This window comes from Ambystoma mexicanum, chromosome 11 (assembly GCF_040938575.1).
Source record: "Ambystoma mexicanum isolate Mex_15411 chromosome 11, UKY_AmexF1_1, whole genome shotgun sequence".
In the NCBI taxonomy this organism is placed as follows: domain Eukaryota; kingdom Metazoa; phylum Chordata; class Amphibia; order Caudata; family Ambystomatidae; genus Ambystoma; species Ambystoma mexicanum.
The window spans coordinates 741,425,046-741,446,927 of NC_090934.1; the positions used below are offsets into that span (position 1 = coordinate 741,425,046).

The window sequence follows — 21,882 nt, forward strand, 5'->3', positions numbered from 1 at the left end:
GAGGAAGCAACTGTTCTTCCCGGAGGTGCCTCGCTTCCATCTAGACCCGGAGCCAGAGACGTTGCTGTACAGGTCCATAGTGGCCACAGTCTAAGAAAGTTAACAAGACTTGGAAGTCCACCATTTTGGATGCTGTATGGTACCATGGGGCAGCCTCCTTAAACGTTGTTCCTGCCAGCTGTGGTGCAAAAGCTGTGGTCATAGCCACCAGAACATAGAGGACCACTGCCCGGGAGTGTGCACTACACTGTAATGTGGAGTTTTTGTGGCCCAGCAAACTGTGGCCACATTATAGCACCCAGAAAATTCCATTCTGTCTACTCTGCCATGGTCACCAATAAATATGTTCCTGAAGCACTGCTTCTACAAAGTAAACAAACTGCTTGTGTTTTAAGTGACACCGGAGGCTAAGATCCTTTCAAGAACGGTCCATTAAGAGCCGTGTTTTTATGTATGCACCTGGCTCCCTGTGAGGACTCAAGTCTTTAATTGGGATAGACTTACATGAACTGGCTTACATGAACATGCACTTCACGATCTGCAGTTCTATACTGGCTTACAGAAATGACCAAATAACACACATGAAATACAGTCACAGTAAGGCGACAGACAGGCCCTTATTCTTTCAAAGTCAATATATTCTGTGTCATTAAATTGGATATTAGCATCTATAACAATAGGGGAAATCATTTGGCATTCATCAAGGTCTAAACACTTTATTGATGCACTAAACAATTTAGTTAAGAATTCCAGCAGAACACTTCTAAGAACGTGGGTCATATTTGTTTAGATATTTTAAATAGGACAAATAAATGCAACTGCCCTTTAAGCGTACCCATGCACCCTCAATGTTATTCTTTATTGTATTAACTTTTAGTTTCAGCATGGTGTAACAATACGTACTTCTGAAAGTTAATACTTAATGAATGCCCCAGTGTCTGCTAACCAGCTTTGCACCCAAATAGAACCACCAAAATAGTACTATATTGGGGAACCCTCAGTATGTGAAATTTTACTAATATCCCATTATGTTTTCTGTAAGCACAAATAAACAAGCAACCAGTCAAAAAGGTACCCACCACACTAGCAAATGCTTGGCTGGCACCATAGGGCCGGATGACCAGTGGAATATCAAGGTATGTATCGATACGCCAACCCTCATAGCCGCATTCCAAACACCTTACGTAGTCCTTCAGCTTGCCTTGATACAGTTGATTGATTAGATCTGCCTGCAGCAACAGAAATTGTTTCCATTACATTAGCACCAAGACTTTTGTTATTCTTCAAAAAAAAGTTGTTGCTTTATAACAGATTGTTCTATAAAATGTTACTTTGGAGAGATGAAATTGGATATGATAAAGGCCAAGCAAATCTTTTTATCAAGTGTTAACATCGATGCTTCAAATAGGAAGACAATCCAAACAGACCTATAATATTTACAGTAGACTTGTTCACTAAAACCTTTTTTTTATTTCTTTTTATTAGATTGTTGCGGGATCATACAATATTTCAAAACGAGAAATTGAGGGAGGTACCCTCTTAGAGTGGAAAGTCGACAGCATGTCCTAATACATCCCCGACCAACCCCACCATCCCTGATACAGGTGATTATAAATTTTGGATACTAGTGTTTGGGGCATGCTTACGATAAACCGTCTCGGGTCAGGTGGGCCGGGCCATAACTGCTCCAAATATGCCACGATTGTCATTATGGCGCTCCTCGCCCAAGCTTTACATGTATCGGGCCCGATGGCCTTTCTCCCTTTTGCTTGTTCCTCCCACCCCCTACTGGAACGCATTGTGGAATTGTAGCCATTCTGTTTCCACCTGGGCACTACTCTCGTGTAGCGCAGCCAAAATCTTTTCCATTAGGTAAATATCTTAGGCTGTGGTCGACCATTCCCGCACCGTTGGAGGCGTTTCCTTTTCCAGTGTCTGGCCCTGCGAGCCTGCGATGCCAGCAGGAGAAAGTGGACCAAGGATGAAGGCCGCCCCCCCCCAGGTTTCCACTAGTCTTTCCAGCCCAAACACCACGAGCAGGGCTTCCAGTGCATATGTACCTCCACCTGCATCCCTGATCCAATCCAGGACTTCAGACCAGAAGAACTGAACCCTGGGGCAGTACCACCACTTGTGCCAGTAATCCACCCTGGCACCACATCCATGCCAGCAGCAGGGGTCCAATGCTGGGAACATTTTGGAGAAGCGGACAGAGTGGTACTACCATCGGTGGAGTCATTTAATTGCATGCAACTTATACTGGCATAAGATGGATGTCAAAGGCTTGCCTGCACATTTGCTGCCACTAAAACCTTTTTGGACGTCTTAAGTTACTTACCTGTAACTGTATTTCCCCAGCATTGGTATCTCATAGTTTCACATGTTTGAATATTCCCCATCAGACTGGGAATTCTCTGCAATTTTAAAAATGTTTCATAGGAAAAAGCAATGTACATTGCCAATGATATCTGAAAGCCACTCACTTCTGTAGTCCTTCCACCTCACTTTGGTCCCTTTTGACCATAACCAATGAGGTGGCAGGGCTTAAGCTCCACCCCAGACAGCCATCTTCAGATTGAGCCCTAATAGTGACCGCTATAATGACTGCCTGCCTTAGGCGCAGCCTCACCGGGGAGCGAGCGAGCGGGCAGGCGCATGTGAATCTATGAAAGAGAGCAATACTGGAGAAATTCAGTTAAAGGTAAGTAACTAAGACTTGTCCAGCATTGGATCTTTCAAAGATTGATTGACATGCTTGAATAGAATACCAAGCAGTGGACGCATGCCACCTACTTCATTGAAGCACACATTAGGTCAATAATAGTACCCACAGAGAGTACCCTGAACACATTATGCATGATTAAAACATGAAGGGAAGGAGGGAAAAAACAATGGCTGCTCCTACCTTTCGCTAACAGGAGTCGCAGAACTGCTCGCCAGACAGCTGACTACCTTCCAGCGTCCTCTTCCAAACAATCGTGCTTGGCGAATGTATGGCGCATGCTCAGGTAGCCGCCCTGCATATGTTCTTCATGGCCACTCGTGCCTGGAAAGCCTCTGTAGCTGCCCTCCCTCTGGTTAAATGGGCAGTAGATGGGCGGGTAAGCAGTTTTCCCTTGATTTTGTGGCAATGGGTAATGCAATTCACCACCCATTCGGCAAAGATATGCTTTGGCCCTTATGTGACCCTGCAAACCAAATAAAAAATAAAAAAACAGAGAAACGCTCTAATAGCACTAGTGCACTGCAAGTCAAATGTAAGTACTTGCGAGAAGTCTAACGAGCGTAGGTCCTGTTCAGCGCTGGAGGTAGGATTGCAGAAAAAAAGTTTCCAGTACAATGCATTCTGGCAGTCATAGCCGACATCACCTGGGGAAGGAACCATGGGTGCAGGCTGAAGACTACTCGAAAGACCGTAAATGGAGGATCGATAGACAAAGCTTGTAGTTCGCTGATTCATCTTACCAACGTGATCGCCTCCAGGAAGGCGACTTTACATGAGAGGAAGTTTACATCACATTTGCGGATGGGCTTGTAAGGGGGAGCCATTCATTCTGTCAAAACTGTGTTGAGACTTCATCTTGGAGTAGGTGCTGGCACGGATGGGAAGGTCCTCAGCAAACCATTCATGATGCTTTTTACTGCAGGGTCTGAGGCGAAGGATGTAGCAACAGAACCTCTGGGATAAGATGCGATGGCTGAGAGATGAACCATGATAGAAGCCTAAGAGAGGCCCGCTTTAGCCAAGTGGAGCAGGTAAGGCAGTAATTTGCATACTGTGACCGGCAGTAATTTGCATACTTTTACCGGCAGCAAGTCTAGCTGCTGTGTCCCACACAAGGTTGTCAACAGTTTCCATTTATTTGCATAACATTTGCGTGTGGAAGACACACTGGCGGCTCCAATGATATCCCAACATTTGTCTGGCAATGTCACGTTGGCGTATTTTCATTATTCAGCAACCAAGCCCTGAGAGTGAGCGATGTTGGGCCATGGTGAAGATTTGCCTGTTGTGTTAGCAGCGCTTCGTGCACTCTGAGAAGGATGGGCGTTGAACACATCATTTGTAGGAGAGGCGGATACCAGAATTGCCAGGCCCATGCCAGCGCTATTAAGATCATGCTGCAGGGGTGTTCGCTCGCCAGCACCCTGGCTAACAAGGGTATTGGCGGGAAGGCATATAGGAACTTACGTGACCATGTGAGGGAGAAGGCATTCCCCAGTGAATCCCTCTTCCAGGTGCCAGGATGCATAGAGAGGGGATTTGTTGTTGGTCCTGGTTGCAGATAAATTGATGTGAGGGTGAGGCCATTTTTTCAAAATTCGTTCGATCTCTGTCCAATCACGCTACCATTTGTGGGATGTGGACAAACAAGCATTTGTACTCCCTCAATCTCAAAAGACAACAAGCAAGTGAATAGTGATATGTGTTTTGTATATTTTCGATTAGATCACACTACATTGTCAATTTTTTCAGGACTGTTTGTTTTAAGATATGGGTGTAAGAGGATATAGAAAGTGTTCTTTCAAACAGATTCCCTTATCAATATACATATATCCCAGATTTGTATACAACGTATCACACGCATCCATTTCCAAACCCTTCATATTTCACTTATCGACTCATTTTATATTGGCCTTTCCCACTCCTCCTTTGACACAACCACTTGCTCAATCATCAGGGCTTAGTCATCCTGCTCTTCATCATCTAAATTTGTTGGTCTCGTTAAGCAGCCTTGTTTTGTGCTGTGCCAGGTAGGTATACAACCTTTGTATTATACCACTGTAATGATTCAACGTCTTTTCTAATCCTGGATGATACCTTGTCCAGTCCCTTTGTAGTACATATCTCCTTTGACGGTTTATGATATGATCAGGCTTCAAATCTCGTGCCCCAAAATAATGGACAGATCTCCACTGCCCATTGGATTGCCAATAGTTCTTTTTACTATTATCGAGTAGTTTGATTTGTGTCTCTTAATACTCTTGATTCAACAGCAATACCTGACTTTCTGCCACGTGTTGCATCAGGTAGTTTCTAGGTGGCATCCATGGTTACTACTGTTTTTCTTCCCAGTTTGTAGTTTTAAAGTGAGGATGCTTGGGCTAATTTTCCTTGCCATATTTGGACTCCTCGCAATTTGCATCCCACTGGAAATTGACACCCTTTGTTGCCAGTCTGGGCATTTTTGTAATCTGATTCAAAAAATCTTGAATAAACCTAGCAGAATACTCTGCCATATTAAAACATTGTAACAATTTGTTATTTTCTGGTGCTAGTGTCATTCCGATAGTAATTATTGACTTCTTTGGTTCCACTTCCCTTCCCTGTATGGCATGGCCCAACTACTACATTTCTTATTCTTTGACTCAGTACTCCGCATCATCATAATGTTTATTTCGGAGATGTACAAAATAAAAGGGAGATAAAATACATATCAGTGCGAATGGCAAGAATAAAGTATTTAAGAAGTATATCAATCACCCTACCATAAAATGTTTAACAACCATACAAAACCACATATCATGACTGTAAGGAACTCATGGTGGCAACAGTAAAGACAGACAAGTGATCACAGTTCAAGGGCGTTTATTAAACTGAATATGCAGGTTGGAAAAATGCCCAATCTAAGCATAATGCGAAGATGGGAGCAAGCTACGACCATCAAATGAAAATTAATGCAGTCCTAGTGGTGTGTTGTCAAATAAAAAGTGCCTATACTTAAATACCTTTTGCCAATCCTACTACTAAATACCAAGAGTGTGCGGAAAGGATTTACAAGAAAGAAGAACAAGTTACTTCTTACCTGGTAACGGTCTTTCGACGGGATGTTCCTCCGACGTATTCCTCATCTTTGATATATCTCCTTCGAGCTCTGCTGGCCTCGGAAAATTTTTTCTCTCTAGAGGGCGCTGCGCGTCGACGTCCTCCGAGTCGATGTCCCTCGACAGCCGCCGTATCGACGTCGACGTCATCCTGCCTATAAAGGCCGCGCGCAGCGTCCGTTGCTCAGTTCCGTTTTGTAGCCCACAATAATACTTTCTTGGCTAAACTAATCACCCTGAAGGAGCGTAAGCTGCATCAACAAGGGAAGTAGAACTGCGGGGATGGATGGGAGGGTCGATGAGGAATACGTCGGAGGAACATCCCGTCGAAAGAACGTTACAAGGTAAGAAGTAAATTGTTCTTCGAAGGGATTGTGTCCTCCGACGTATTCCTCATCTTAGATAGGCTCCCATAGCAGTATTCTATTATTGGAGGAGGGAGTACTGACTTCACGCTGTCTTCTATTGATGAATAGAATGCAGTACAGCCCTTCCAAACCTAGTCACTTGACTGGAGGAGGAATCCAAATTGTAAAAACGTGTAAAGGTATGGACAGACGACCGTGTAGCGGCCGCACAGATGTCTTTAACCGGCACGCCTCTTTTGAGGGCCGATGAAGCTGCAATACCTCTGGTCGAATGAGCCCTAAGGTTTTGAGGGGGCTCTTTCCCTGCCAGTTTATAACATTCCAGAATGGCTAGAATGATCCATCTGGAAATGGTCTGCTTAGTTATTGGTAACCCCAGCTTGTGACCTGCGTAACCTACAAACAGCTGGTCTGCCTGCCTTATCCTGGCTAGTCTACTAATGTAAAAACTTAAAGCCCTCCTAGGGTCTAGCCTGTGTAACCTCTCTTCCTCTTTCCCCGGGTGAGGAGGAGGATAGAAAGATGGTAGGGTAATCTTCTGAGTGATATGGAATTCAGAAACCACCTTTGGGAGGAAATTAGGCTTCACTTGCAGGACAACTTTGTCTTTGTGAAATATTGTGTGAGGGGGTTTACAAGAAAGAGCATGTAATTCGCTCACCCTTCTAGCAGATCTAAGTGCTATTAACAAAACAGTTTTAAGGGTAAGGAATCTTAACGAACAAGAATGGAGAGGTTCGAAAGGCTTAACGAACAAGAATGGAGAGGTTCGAAAGGTGTGCCCATCAGGAAAGTTAGTACTAAGTTTAAATCCCATAGGGGAACTTGGAATGGTCTTGGGGGATAAACATTGGTTAACCCCTTTAGAAACTGTATAACCAAGGGTAATTTGAAATAGGATGGTTCTTGCGCAGTGCGCTTAAAGATGGATAGCGCTGCGAGATAGCCCTTAATGGTGCCAACTTGAAGGCCTGAATTTGCCAAATATAGTAGGAAGGACAAAACCATTGGTGTACCACATGAAAAATGGGTCGATATTCTGTTCTCTACACCAGCTGCAAAATCTGTTCCAACGGCAGCGGTATAAAGACTTTGTTTCTGGCCTCCTTGCCGAAAGCAACACCTCCATAACATCATCAGGGAGGTCCCAATCCTTGTACCTCAGCCTTTCAGAAGCCAAGCGTGAAGGTTGAGGGTTTTGATGTCTGGATGGAGAACCTGACCTCCCTTCTGTGAGAGTAGGTTCTCTCTGAGTGGAAGTCGAATTGGAGGGCAGATGGACAAGTCTAGAAGGTCCGGGTACCACGTTCTCCTGGCCCAATCCGGGGCAATTAGGATCATGGTTCTCTGGAATCTTCTCAACCTCCTGATCATTTGAGGAATGACAGGAACCGGTGGGAACGCGTACAGAAGCGGAAACTCCCAGTCCACTATGAACGCGTCTCCCAGAGCTCCTCTCGGGGGACATTCCCTTGAGCAGAACAGGTCGCATTTCCCGTTTATGCTGGTGGCGAACAGATCTACCTGAGGGGTTCTCCAAAGGGCGAAGATCTCTTGAAGGACTTCCTGAGCTAGTTCCCACTCGTGGGAGACTGTGCTCTGCCTGCTCAGAGCGTCCGCTGTCAAGTTCTTCTCTCCGGCTAGGTGAACTGCCGATAGAGAGATTCCTTATTGGATTTCCCAAAACCAGAGCTGCATCGCCTCTCTGCACAGGGGTAGCGATCCTACGCCTCCTCTTTTGTTGAGGTAATACATGGCCACCGTGTTGTCCGTCATTATCAGGACGTTCTTCCCTTGTACAGCTGGCAGGAACGCCTTCAGCGCAAGTCGGATGGCTCTCAGCTCTAACAGGTTGATATGTAGTCTGGACTCCGATGGAGACCAACGACCACTGATGGTCAAGTCGTTGGCGTGGGCTCCCCACCCCGTGAGTGAGGCATCCGTGACTACTGTTATCTCCGGCCAGGGTTGCCAAAACTGTTCCCCTTTCAGAATGTTCTCCTGACAGGCCCACCACTGAAGGTCTCAAGCTACTCTGTCGGGAACCTGAAGAAGATCTGTCATTCTCCCTGAGAATTGTGACCACTGAGTCCTCAGTGCCCACTGGAGGGATCTCATTCTCAAGCGAGCCTCTGGCACTAGGAAAATGCAGGATGCCATGAGGCCTAGCAACCTCAAAAATTCGAAGGCTGGGAGACGTTGGGCATGTTGGAACTTGGTAACCATCTGTAGAATATCTTGAGCCCTCACCTCTGGTGGCGAGGCTTTTCCCAGGGAAGTGTCCAGGATCGCTCCTATGAACTGGAGTCTCTGCGATGGTATCATTTGTGACTTCTTTAAATTGAGGGAGAAGCCCAGTCTGTGAAGGGAGTGGCAAACATAATCTAGCTGGATCTGAGCTTGTTCCGAAGATACAGCTCTGATCAACCAATCGTCCAGGTAGGGGTAGACGTGAATCCCTTCCCTCCTTAGACTTGCAGCCACTACCGACATTAACTTGGTGAAGACCCTCGGGGCGGAGGTCAGCCCAAATGGCAGCACTCGAAATTGATAGTGAGAGTTGCCAATTGCGAACCGCAGGTATTTCCTGTGTTTGAGATGGATAGGCACATGGAAATAAGCGTCCTGAAGGTCCAGAGATACCAACCAGTCCTGGAACTGAAGGGCCTGGAGGATCTGAGAAAGAGTGACCATCTTGAATTGGTCTTTTCTGAAGAATTTGTTCAATTCTCGCAAGTCCAAGATGGGTCTCAGTCCTCCGTCTTTCTTTGGAATGAGAAAGTAAGGGGAGTACCAGCCCTTGTTCCTCTCCGCTACAGGTACCGGTTCTATGGCACCTTTCTCTAGCAGGTCCAAAATTTCCTGCAAGAGGAGCGGATCTGGAGCTTTCTGAGAGCTGATCCCCGGTGGATGACTGAGGTATACGTAGGAAAGGCAGGCAGTAACCTTGGGCAACTGTTTCCAATGCCCAAGCATCTGACGTGATAGCCTGCCATACCGCCAGATGTTGAGTCAACCTGCCTCCTACAGGTGTCTTGTGAGGGAAGTCCTCAGAGTGGTTTTGGGACGGCTGATGCAGATGCCGATGGTAAAGAGGCACCTGCTGTTGCTGCAGCTTTTGAATATCTACCCCGTCCACCTCGGGTAGTTCTTCTTTGTCCCCTTTGAACCGGTTGTCCTCTACCTCTTCCGAATGCGGAGTAGAAGCGAAAGGACTTGCCCCTCGCAGAGGTTCCTGTGGGACGAAAAGGAGTCTGACGGATTGCAGCTCCTAGGGATTTTGCTGCTGCTTTTGAAGTTTGCAGTTTCTCTAAACTGTCATCCGCCTTTTTCCCGAACAAAGAAGAGCCATCGAATGGCATGTTCAAGAGCCTGGCTTGCACATCTGGGGCAAAACCAGACTTTCTCAACCAAGCGAATCTCCTGGTTGATGTACTTGCCGCCATTGCTCTGCTGATACTGTCAGCCGAATCAATGCCCGTCTGGAGGGATTCGCACATAGCGTCTTTACCGTCCTGTATAATATTCAGGAACGCATCCCTTTCTTCTCCCTCCGGGATGCAGTCAGCCGCTGTAGAAGCACACTCCCAAAGTGTATGGCTGAACCTAGCAAGGGTGCAGGTAGCATTAACAGATTTTAACGCCATGCTACATGCCGAAAAGACTTTCTTAGCCATAGCATCGTATTTCTCATCGTCCCTGTCCTGTGGGACGGTAGGATAAGCCGTCTTGACATCGGTAGAGGATGCTGCCTGTACCACCAGACTTTCTGGGGATGGGTGTTTAGACAAAAACTCCGGGTCTGTAGAAGATACCCTGTACTTTGTAGACAGTTTTTTATTTACTGCTGGTACGACATCTGGAGTTTCCCAGTTTGTCATGATCTTCCTCTGAAGAGCTTTATGAAAAGGCACCACAGGATCCTCCTGTGGGCCTTTGTCAAGAATATCCGTGAGGTCATCTTGTTGGAAAGATTGTGAAGGTGCAGACCACCCCATGAACTCTGTGATCCTGGCCATTAAGGCTCTATAGGGGGTTTCAGCATGCTCCCCCGGGTCTGGCCTAGCAAACTCCACCTCAGGGGAAGTGTCTAACCCACTTGCCTCATGTAAGGAATCATGAAGATCCTTTAACCTGCGTTCTTCAGAGGAAAATTCCTCTCTAATTGGGGTTACAGGTCCCTGCAACTCAAATTTGTCTTCCTGTTCAGACAATTCACCCTCTTCCAAAATTGAGGACATAGTTCTCAATTGTTCTGAACTCATAAATGGAGTAAATCCATTTCCAAGGTAGAGGGTGCCGAACTTGTCATTATCGGCCTCGAAAACGTCGATGTCGTCGACGTCGAAGGCTTCGAGCGTGGCGTCGAAAACAAAGGCGGAGGCCTCGAAGACCTCAACAGAATTGGAATTCTACTCGACAATCTCAAAGCCATCGACGTCGAGGACCTGGGGATAGTTACTGGGTGTGTCATAACCGTGACTTTTCTTGGCGTCGACGCCGGTGTCGAAGCTGGCGTCGAGTCGACAGACCCGTGTGTCGAAGGTCCCTTCGACAACGGCGTCGAAGACACCGACCTCGGCGTCGACGGAACCCTCATCGACGGAACCTTCGAGGAAGGTTTGGAGGTCATAGTCCTACTCGAGGGTTCGAGACGCGCTCGAGAGGTTTCCTTCGCCGGGTACTGCGACTCGCTGCGTTTTTGACCTTCGGGTCTTTCGACCAGAGCATCGCTCTCGGCAGTCTTCGAGGGGGTCAAGGCCGCTTTCTCAAAGACGCTCATCATATTTTGCAGAATTCCTCCCATTCAGCCTGGGAACTATGTTTCGTGGGGCAAGGGATTCTTTTTGGCGAAACAGAGGAAGAGGAAGACGGAAAAGGGGATCTTCGACGTTTCCTCTTCGAGTGCTTCGATCTCGAGGAGTGATGGGACCCACTCCGAGACCTGGAGCGCGAATGGTGACGAGGAGACGAGTGTCTCGACTTCGTCGACGAAGAAGAAGCTTTAAAAGTCTTACCTTTCTCCAGCTTCCCCCTACGCTCCTTCAGGGGCTTAGCTGTCATGGACATACAGTCCTCGCATTCCGAACAATGGTGTTCAGCTCCCCAACACCACAGACAAACTCTGTGAGGGTCAGTCAGCGACATCTTTTTCCCACAATCTCGGCATTTTTTGAAGCCGGATCGAGGAGTTGTCGGTTCCGACGAGGAAGCCATCGAGTACGGATCGAATAACTCGAGGTAAATATGAATTAATCTGACAAGAACTGAGCAACGGTATTCCGAGGCACTGAGTAAGCGCGGAAAAACGGAACTGAGCAACGGACGCTGTGCGCGGCCTTTATAGGCAGGATGACGTCGACGTCGATATTGCGGCTGTCGAGGGACATCGATGCACAGCGCCCTCTAGAGAGAAAAAAATTTCCGAGGCCAGCAGAGCTGGACGGACATATATCTAAGATGAGGAATACGTCGGAGGACACAGTCCCTTCGAAAGAAGTGTTCATAAATGATAAGTCAGGATGCAGTAGCCAGGGTCTCCCTTCCCCACGTTTTGAGCATGGGACAAGGCGGGACTTTGGAGCAAAGCACACGCTCGAGCTTTCCAGGCACAAGACTACAGCTACACTCTCAGTACCTTTGGTGGGTAAGACTCTTTTCTACAAAAAGGTCTCTTGCCTCCGAGGATCTGATGTGTTCAAAGATAAACAAAAGATCCTTTCTGCTTGCAAGTTGGGCGATTCCTTATCACCCCTGGATTCTCCTCTTCCGGGTGCAGATCCGTCATGATCATCAGCCTCCCTCAGTCGGGTTCACTATGGCTTTTCTTGTATTCACCAGTCTTAATGTTTTTTTAAACAGTTCACTGTGGACATCCCTCTGCTGGGTTCATTCTTGTCAACACACTGTATATTTGGACTTTAGACTTTGCACCATGTTCATCGACATCCCTCCGTAGGGTTTATTCTTGCCAGCTTTTGCAATTCACAAAATGTGGGATTCAATTCCCTTAACTTCACCTTTACTTGCTGGTCAAAGACTTTCGACTGTATAGAGAATTTTGCTAAACCCCCGTATGACCACTTCCACCCCAGTCACTTGCGCCGTTCAAGGCCTTCGGGTAACAGTAGTTTCAACCATAGGGTATTCGCCCAGAGTTTCTCAAGCAAGCAACTGTGTGGTAGCCGACACCCATGTAGCTGGCTTTCCCCTCTCATATGGAAATAACAGTTCTTTGTACTTTTCTTCAATTAACTGATTTTGCTACTTTTGTTCAAACACAGTTTGGTTTCTTATTGGTTCTCCCCTCGACTCACTGGCTGTGATGAACCGCTCAGCTTTTCTTTTCTCTCAAGTCAAGGCCGGTACCACGATGTCAAGCGTCTCCCCTCTGCTTGGTTATCAGCAGAGGAGGGCCTTGTGAACCGTTGACATCTGCTGCAATACATGCTGGCTACTGTTCGCAGTCTTAACTTTACTTCTGTGAAGGTTTCACGGGTCTGCCTTGGAAAGAGCAAGGTTGCGTCTCTCCTGTTTGCGCCGTCTTTCTCCTCCTCTTGAACTGCTGTGTTGAGTTGGCTCTATCATGTGGTCTGCCTTGCTCTTACTGTGCTCCAACTTTTATCTCTGGGGGGAAGGGAAAGGGCCGTCAGGTATGTGTGATTCTGGTCGATTGCCTGACTTTGCCTGGCTCTGACGTTGGGACATGTCGGGTAAATGGCTTTGGTGTTTGTGTGTTGTCTTCCACGATGGGTGAAAGTGTTTGTGTGGAAAAAAGGGGGGGGGCAGTGTTTCTGAATATCCTATGTGGTAAGATGGGGAAAAGGTGTTGAAAGAAGGGGGGGATACAGCGTCTCACACGGCTGTGTCCCACTTCCACACCCGACATCGGTTCCATGTTCTTTCATCGCCTGCATTACGCCGCCAGGCATTAGAAAGTGTACATTCTAACAAAAAGGTTCGACTTTTTTGTTGTTGTTTTCTTTGGGGGGGGGGGATTACTCCCCCAAACTACCTCCCCCACGCATCTTTACCTATTCCCTACCCCCTCAAACCCTTATCTGCCCTTTCCCACCCCCCTTAAAAAATTCAATGAAGGTTTTTGTTATAATATACACTTTGAAATGCCTGCCGTTGCAATGACAGGCAATGAAAGGACGTTGTACCCACCCCCGCGCCCCCAAGCCAGGTGATCCTTGCTCACTGGTCCACTCAGAGGAACTGGATCCAATAGCTATGGCTGTGTCCTGGCCACCTGGATGACAGATCCCCGGAGACTAGTTAGGGAGACACCTTCAGGTTTCTCACATGACATATTACTAAGTACATTTTTTCTGATATAAAGTGCTGATTTTAGATAGGTTAAAAGAGACCTTCCGAAACGTGAAGATTCAACCCATAATAAGAAAGTCAGGTCAGGCCGATATTGAACAAGCCCAGTTCACAAAGCAAGGGACATAATACAGAGCCTCTCACTCCCCCATAAGCAGGATTAAAAACATCAAGTGGGCGAGATCCTTATATGGGGCATCGCACAGAGGACAAGCCTGATTGGCAACAACCCCAGACCATGCTCCCACCACCGCCCGTAACAAAACACAATCAAACCGGGCTCTTGTTAGGAGGACTCGCTCCGCTGAAGACTCAGCCCACAGCAAATACTTCTGTTTACCAGGAGACATGATGGTCAATAACCCTCTATTCTTGGGTTTCTCTCTTGGACCCAACATGATCACAAAAAAAACGGCTTGTCAGCAATCTTACATCACCTCGAGAGGTTGATACAGATATGTTAAGTTCTGTTGTTTGTTTCTTAATATGACAACCACAGAACCTTTCCACAGATATCTTTAGCAATCATAACATTTATCATCTCATGAATAAGGGCTGCTTTCTCATTGCCCCCTGACCTGTGCCAATGAACAAATGAATGTAGAGAAATCACATACCCAATTAATATGCAGCACAATTCTAAATGTACACCAGAATTCGGACCCAAGGACAGCAGGCCCATTCTTCTTTTGAAGAAATGATTCTCCACTACTTGGATGGAATTATTTTTGGAGTATCCCCACAGCGCCATCCCAAATCTAGCGACAGGGGCCGCTTTGCCATTATACAATTTCAGCAGCAAGTCAATTGGTTTAGGTCTAAACAGGCCCATTGACCTGATGACGCCTCCCATTGCCTGCTTAAATCGGGCAGCCTGTTTACTAACATGCAGCTTCGGGCCAAAGTTGGAAGAAAACCTGACCCCCAGATAGTCAAAATGATTTACCCTGGGGATCACAGCACCCCTACAATACATTGCCCTAAATTTTAAAGAGCACCTTCCTCTACGGCAGGCCACGATCCACCAGATCCAGGCTGTCCATGAAACAAGCATAATCAGAAATGAGCCTCTGTGGGGGTGCGCTGTTGTGCGCCGACAAAGATGGCCACCTGAAGTGGTAGCTCCATAACTACCAAGATCCTGAGAGCAATATCCTGCGGCATGAAGTGATTGCTGGCACTAAAAATACATGAAAAGCACAGAGGAACTATATGGGCAGCACCAGGTGAAATCCGACGGTGATCCGTGCAGTAACAAGCATGTAAGGAGAGGAAGGCTGTGTGACAGCCCTGAGACCGTCCCGCAGTCTGCGCGCCAAAACCGCTAGGAGTACTGAGACGCACTGTCCCATCAGGCGGGGGTGGTTGCGGACCCCACTGGGCCAGTCACCCACAGAGGCAGTGGCCAGTGATGTGAGACCCCGCCGACGCCATCCTGGTGGCCGAGTATCCCTGGCAGAGGAGGGGTGGCTGCGCACCCCTACCACCCGCGAGGCAGCTATGCTCAAGCGGAGCACCGAGAAGACTGCCTGCCTGCCATCAGCGGCTGCATCTGGGACAGGACTAAGCGGAGGCCGAGTAGCAGCGGGTCAAGAACACATGTGTTGGTGTTTACAACACAACTTGTCTGCTCCTCTGCGCCCGCCCCGCTCCCCCTGGGTCTCAGCCGCATAACACGAACGGAGAGAGGGAGAGCCCCGGCAGCAGGGGCCTGAAGCACATAAGGTATATGCAGAAGTGCATCCCCGGGGCCGCCTTCAGCCTTGCAGACCATTCCGCCCCTACCCCCCCTCCTCCACCCTCCCTCCCCCTCCCCTCTCACCTCCCCCTCTCTCCCTCCCCTCCCCAACATACCTGCGCGGGGGCCTGCCATACTACCCACAGCCCAGCTCTGTTAAGTCCTCCTGAACGATTCACACCCCCTGGGCGGTCCCAGCTGCCTACTCCAGCCCCAGGCTAAATACCTTTAAGAGCCTGAACTGCCTCAACCAAAACCCAGCTGGGACCCGCAAATCAATCCCATTGCACTGCAACAACAAGAAGTGGAACCGGAAAGCAGCCCGTAGACGCACTGCAAAACTAACGGCCCCAGGGGAGACAGCATGGCCCTCGGACTGTCAATCCGCACAAATTGCACAGCTACACGAGAGCGTGCCCCATACAAGGAATAATTGACTGGGCCCAAATGTAGACGAGTACAAACACCCCTCCTCACGCCACGCAACCCTGAGCCAGTGGGGTGAAATCGACCACATGGAGTAGTGCATACTGCGTCGCAGCGTTCTCCCCAGCAAGATCACAACAACTTGGCACATCAAAGCCACACAAGGAACTACAGTACCTGAAACACAAAGGGCTCTGTTCCCGACCAAGCAGGTCGCCAAGCTCAAACTTTTTGCCAGACACACCAAAAGTCCCGGTCAAGACATCCCGACGAGGACTGCGCCCAGCCCTCCTCAGCCTTTCACCTACCCAAAAGGGTCATGCCAAGAGGGGCCAGTGGTAACAAGAGCAAAGGTCCCATGGATGCCTTTACCAGCGCAAATGGCACAGACGTGGCCCCGGGATACACCCAAACTTCTGTCCCTGGGCTCCAGTCACACACGGAATCAAACATGAACCCTTATATGAGTGTCCTGCATGCTGGGTTTGCAGCAGTCAACTCCAAGTTGGACGATATAGGTAGCACCATTGTCTCAATTAGAGCAGACATGCACAAAATGAACGCCAGGGTGGCTGAGACAGAGTAAAGGGTATCCTCGAAGGTGCTCACGTCGACCAGTAATAGAAGAGATGCAAAAGAACCTCAAATCCATCCAAAAGAAATGCTAAGACCTCGAATCACGATCCCAACAAAACATCAGGGTGGTTGGGGTGGCAGAAAAAAACTAAAATGTTCCAATGGGAAATGCATGGAGGAGGTCCTTCGGGCACGGTTCCCGGAGGCCCAGTTCTCGCAGTATTTCCTGATAGAAAGAGTCCACAGATCCTTGCCCCCCCCAAACCAGGAGCTCCACCACGCACAATAATAGCGCAACTCCTAAACTATAGGGACCACGACCTAATCCTTTGCTTATCACGGGAGAAAGGCATTCCGACCCATGACTACCCGGATTTCTCCAGCGGGGTCCAAACAGCCAGACGCACATTTGAGCTAGTAAAGAAAGCACTGCGGGATAAGAAAATTCTGCATGCGATGCTGTTCCCCCATCAAATTACGACTCTAGAATGCAGAAAGAGCACATTTTTTTAAACACAGAGTGAAGCAATGGCCTATTTTGAACAGCACATCCTGGAAAGCCCCAAGTGCCTACTCTCAAACAGAGCCCCATCGAGCCAGGAAGAGCCGCCATACCCAAACCCACTGTAAACCAAAGTTGCGTCACACACTTAGGCGGCAAGCCCCCGAAGTTGTAAATTGTGGATGCAAACAGCCACCTACTGATTCAGACTGTTAAACCAAGTTGGGGGAATACACTATCCAGTTGGAGGGATGGTGAGGGAGGGAGGACCGGGGGGGGTGGGGGGGGGGGGGGAGTAAAAACTATAACAAGAAGGTCACCATCGGAAAAACTTGCAGCTCATTATACCCCCTCTGATCCCAATGCATAAGGTGAGACTACTGTCATGGAACGTGCAGGGCCTGGCGAATCCCATAAAGGCCAGGAAAATACTAGCACAGACTAGGCGACACAAAGTCGACATACTATTCTTGCAGGATTGATATTGATATTTTATTTCTATTGCGCTCGTACACAAGTGTTTCAGAGCGCGACAGGGCAAGGGAGGGGAACATGGGAGAACAAAACCGCGATCTTACTAGGCCCAGTGACACTGAGAACGCGCAAGTGCATGGGAGAGGGGGAGGGGGAAAAGTGCATGGAAGGGGGAGAAGTGGAAAGTGCGAAGCAGAGGAGAAACAGATAAATAACAATAAATAAATAATAAAGGCAACAATCAGAGGTAATGCAGCCATAATTTGCAAGTGCTAGGTTTAAGGTAGCAGACAGGCTAGGTCTGATAAGTGCAGGAAGAAAAAGGGGGGGCTGTATGTGTACAGATACAGAACCCAGTGCAAGGGGCGACGCATGCAACAGCAAGAATAGTGGACACATTGGCCAGAGAATGGGGACTGCTGAGGATCAGAACCGGGTACTCAACGTAGGCCAGAGGTGTGTGCACCATCATCCATCACTGCACCGGCTTCCATCTAGCTAAGTCATGCGTGGATGTAGAGGGGAGATACGTTATAATATGGGGAACGCTGCACAACCATGAAGTTATCCTGGTGAACACATATGGACCAAACATAGACACCCCTGAGTTCTGTCTTCAAATCATGACATTGGTGGCTCCTAGTGGGGACGCAGAGATTATCTGGGAAGGGAACTTTAACACGATCCTACATCTCGACTTGGATAGATCAGCTGGCCCCCCCAGATCCCACTCCAGAGCAGCTAAAGCTATACTACAAGGCATGGCAGAAACTCCACTGGTTGATGCATGGAGGGAACTGCACCCGGCACTGAAAGAATTCACATTTTATTCATCAGTGCACTACACAAGCTCTTGAATAGACTATTGGGTTCTTTCCCCGATACTAATCCCAAGTGTGAGTGAATGCTGCATCCTTCCATGAACCATTACTGACCATTTACCAGTCTTGCTAGAAATAACCATGGACACCACAGAAAAGATCCATCGCTCCTGGTGCATGCCACCGTCCCTACTGAAGGATGAGTCAACAATAGTGCCCCTGTGAACCGAGATCAGAATTTCTTTTTTTTAATTTCTTTTATTAGTTTTATGTCAACCAAACAACCAACAATCAACAACCAAACTTGCAGTACATCTTACAATATATCAAATTTTTAACACCACAATCATTGTTGACTGCTTTTCCCTTTCCCTCCCCACCCCCCAAGCCTACATCTCTTTGTGATCTACTTCTGTAGTTTGCAAAGTGGTTTCCCTACTCGCGCTCTCCACCGGGTCCTGGTCGCTTGACCACTCTTGTGTGGACCCAAATAGTGTAGCTATTAGGTGTTTCCATCTTATCAGAGTTTCTGCTTCTTCCCCCTCTGTCTGCCCGCCCCCATGTTCCTAGCATCCTGCCATACTACAGTTTCGGCTTCTGCCCATTTCTGGAGGTCTTTCCACCATCTCAATCCTGGGTCTGTGACACGCCTTCCATCCCATGGCAATCCTACGCTTCGCCAGTATGTACGCCAAATCTTTTAGTTTGCTTACATGTTTAAGTTTACGTGTTCTGGGGAAAGCCCCAAGAGGTGACGCCCACGCTATTCCTACAGTTATCTTTTTTTTAAATATGTTTTTATTGACAATGGACATAGCAAAGTGGACCTCGCGGCCCTTTCAACCAGCAATTAATGCAAAAGAAATCACATTGTCGGTAACATTTTCTGATTTAAACCCCCATTATCTTAACTCCCAATCCCAATTCCCCCCTCCCGCTCCCTCCCCCCAAGCGATGAGCATGCCAGATTTAGAGAAGATGCAACTACTTTAAGCATAAGGGAGTACACTTGCGTAGCACTTGGTAGTAAAACATGTTCCTTGAAACAGTGGGGTAGTACCAAGAAAAAGATAGGCCAGGGTCAGACTCGGCCTCCAAGGGGCATGAGACCCTGTGTAGAGTAAGCCTTTGTACAATCCCTCTATTATAAACGCATAGAGGTACAATCGTCGTGCAGCAGCACTGCTGTCCATTCTTGTGTAAAGTCAGACATAGTGTCATTTGCTAATGCAGTAAGTTTTTCGTAGCTGAAAATCGCCCTAAGTTTGCATAGCCACTCCTCTTTGTAAGGGGCCAGGCCACTCTTCCATTTTTGTGCGAGTGCCAGCCTTCCTGCCCGTAACATAGCACCAATGACTTTAGGGAACGCATTCACTTCCGACTCCGGCATGGGGGAGCCCAGTAGGATTTCCAATGGGTGCAGCGATGGACCATAACCCTCAATATCCTTAATCCAGCTAAGTAGTTCCGTCCAATAAACCTGTATGGACGGGCAGTTCCACCACATGTGAAACCAGGTTCCCCGTTGGTGGCACCCCCTGGGGCAGAAAGGGGAAACATCCCGGTACATCCTTGACAACAAAGCTGGGGGGCGATGCCAAGAGTGTAGGATTTTAAAGTTATGTTCCATGGCTGCTGTATATAGGGAACCCGTGAAAATACACTTAAAAACCGCCCTCCAAGTGTGGTCATCTATTGACATTCCCATCCTCTCTTCCCATATGCGCTTGAAGGGTCGTCTACCCTCTAGGTCCGCCGTATTCAGTACACTGTAGAATTTAGCCAACGAACCTTTACGCGATGTACTCTTGGCCAGAATAAGTTCGAGGGGGGTGAGGGGGCGACTAAGGCGTCCGGACCACAGTGGCTGGGTGAGTATCCCTTTGAGCCTCAGAAATTCAAAAACCGTGGGGGGCCTATCCATCAGGGCCTCCTTCAAGCTATCGTATTCGATGAAGCCTTCTTCCCGTGTGAGTTGGGAGATTCTTTCCAGGCCCATGTCGGACCAAGCCTGGGTGTCTCGGAAGCCCCTCCTGCCCAGGTCAATGGGTGGGCCCCAGAGCGATGTCAGTGGAGAGGGCCACGAAGTCAACAATTTATTGGCTTTACTGGGTTTCCACAGCGACCAGAGGACTGCAAGAGTGGGATGTGTCCTGAGCTGTGGGGGGAGGGACCTGGGAGAGGCCCATAGGTAGTCCCTGACCTTTTTCGGGTGAGCGTGGTTGTCTTCAATGTAGGTCCAATACGTGCGCATGTCGTCCCTCATATGCTCCAACATTACCCTAAGCTGAGCTGCTTTGTAGTAGAGTCTAAAGTCGGGGAGACCAAAGCCACCCTGGGATTTTGGGAGGGTCAGAGTGGAGGTTTTAACCCTGGGTCTTTTGCCATTCCAGATAAATTGTAGGACACGAGACTGGAGCACGTCAAAGAAGGCCTCGGGTATCACAATGGGAAGGGCGGAGAAGAGATAGAGAAGGCGAGGTAGTATATTCATTTTCACTGTAACCATGCGTCCGATCCAGGAGAGTGTGAGGGGAGCCCATCTCTTGAGATCCCTACTAACCCGGGCGAGAATATCAGGAAAGTTGCTCTGGTATATATGTGACAGATCTCTGGGAATACAGGTGCCCAGGTAAACTGTGGATTCTCGCTCGATTCTAACCCCCAGAATATCGGTATTGTTTCCGATATCTAGCTCTCCCGGGCCCATGGGCATGATGCTTGATTTGGACGCATTTATTCTCAGCCCCGAAAAGGAGCCAAAGGAGCGTATAAGGTCAAACAGCCTCGGAAGGGATCTATGAATGTTAGTCAGATAACAGAGTATATCATCTGCGAATAGGGACAATTTAAAATCACACTCACCACATCGTAATCCCGTAACTTCCGGGTCGCTCCTAATCGCTATGGCCAGGGGCTCCATGGCCAGAGCATATAAAAGGGGTGATAGGGGGCATCCTTGTCTGGTGCCCCTGGAAAGGGAAAAGGGCTCTGAAGTACCCCCGTTAACTAACACTCTCGCCGAGGGCGAGTTGTATAATGCCGCGACCCACCCGCAGAAATTATCTCCCAGTCCCATTTTCCGAAGAACTTTGATCATGTAGGGCCATTCGACGCGGTCGAAGGCTTTCTCCGAGTCGAGCGAAAGGAGGTATCCCTCCACTCCCTGTTCGGAAGCCTCGTGCATAAGGTCGAGAGTCTTTCTTATGTTATCTGACCCCTGGCGCCCCGGGATAAAGCCCACTTGGTCCCCATGTACGAGGGTAGGGAGGAGTTTTGCCAATCTATTCGCCAAAAGTTTGGCCAATATTTTAACATCGGTGTTTAGCAGCGATATGGGGCGATAAGATTGGCAAAAAGCTGGGTCTTTGCCTTCTTTAGGTAAGACCACTATTAAGGCTGACATCATCGTGGGCGGGAGGGTACCTTGACTAAGTGCAGAGTTGAACAATTTGGCCAGAAAGGGGGCGAGCGTAGATCTATAGGTCTTGTAAAATTTAACCGAGAAGCCGTCATCTCCCGGGGCAGTGCCACTCTTTAGGGAGGAGATCGTGTCGACGATTTCCTCCGGAGAGATGGGGATTTCCAGGGTGTCTGCCTTCTCTGGGAGTAGGCCCGGGACAGGGAGGGAATCCAGGAATCTATCAACATCCATCCCGTCCCCCCCATAATCTGAGCTATACAGTTTTTCATAGTATAGCCTAAATTGGTCAGTTATTTTGGAGTCCCTTGCGGTTGAGTTCCCATCCGGTGAGCGGATTGAATTTACTCTCCTGCTACTCCTAAGTTCGCGGAGTCTCCAGGTCAGAATCTTATCGG

The 21,882-nt window shown here is 48.2% G+C and overlaps 1 protein-coding gene across 3 annotated transcripts in view; it reads right to left on the minus strand.

The window, feature by feature from the left end:
- Positions 1–21,882, minus strand: part of USP47 (ubiquitin specific peptidase 47) — a 2,970,466-nt gene that overhangs the window by 2,305,895 nt on the left and 642,689 nt on the right. For all 3 annotated transcript variants that reach the window (XM_069623643.1, XM_069623644.1, XM_069623642.1), the window contains one exon: positions 1,080–1,229. In XM_069623643.1, the coding sequence (XP_069479744.1) occupies positions 1,080–1,229 (150 nt within the window). The remainder of the gene's footprint in view (positions 1–1,079; positions 1,230–21,882) is intronic.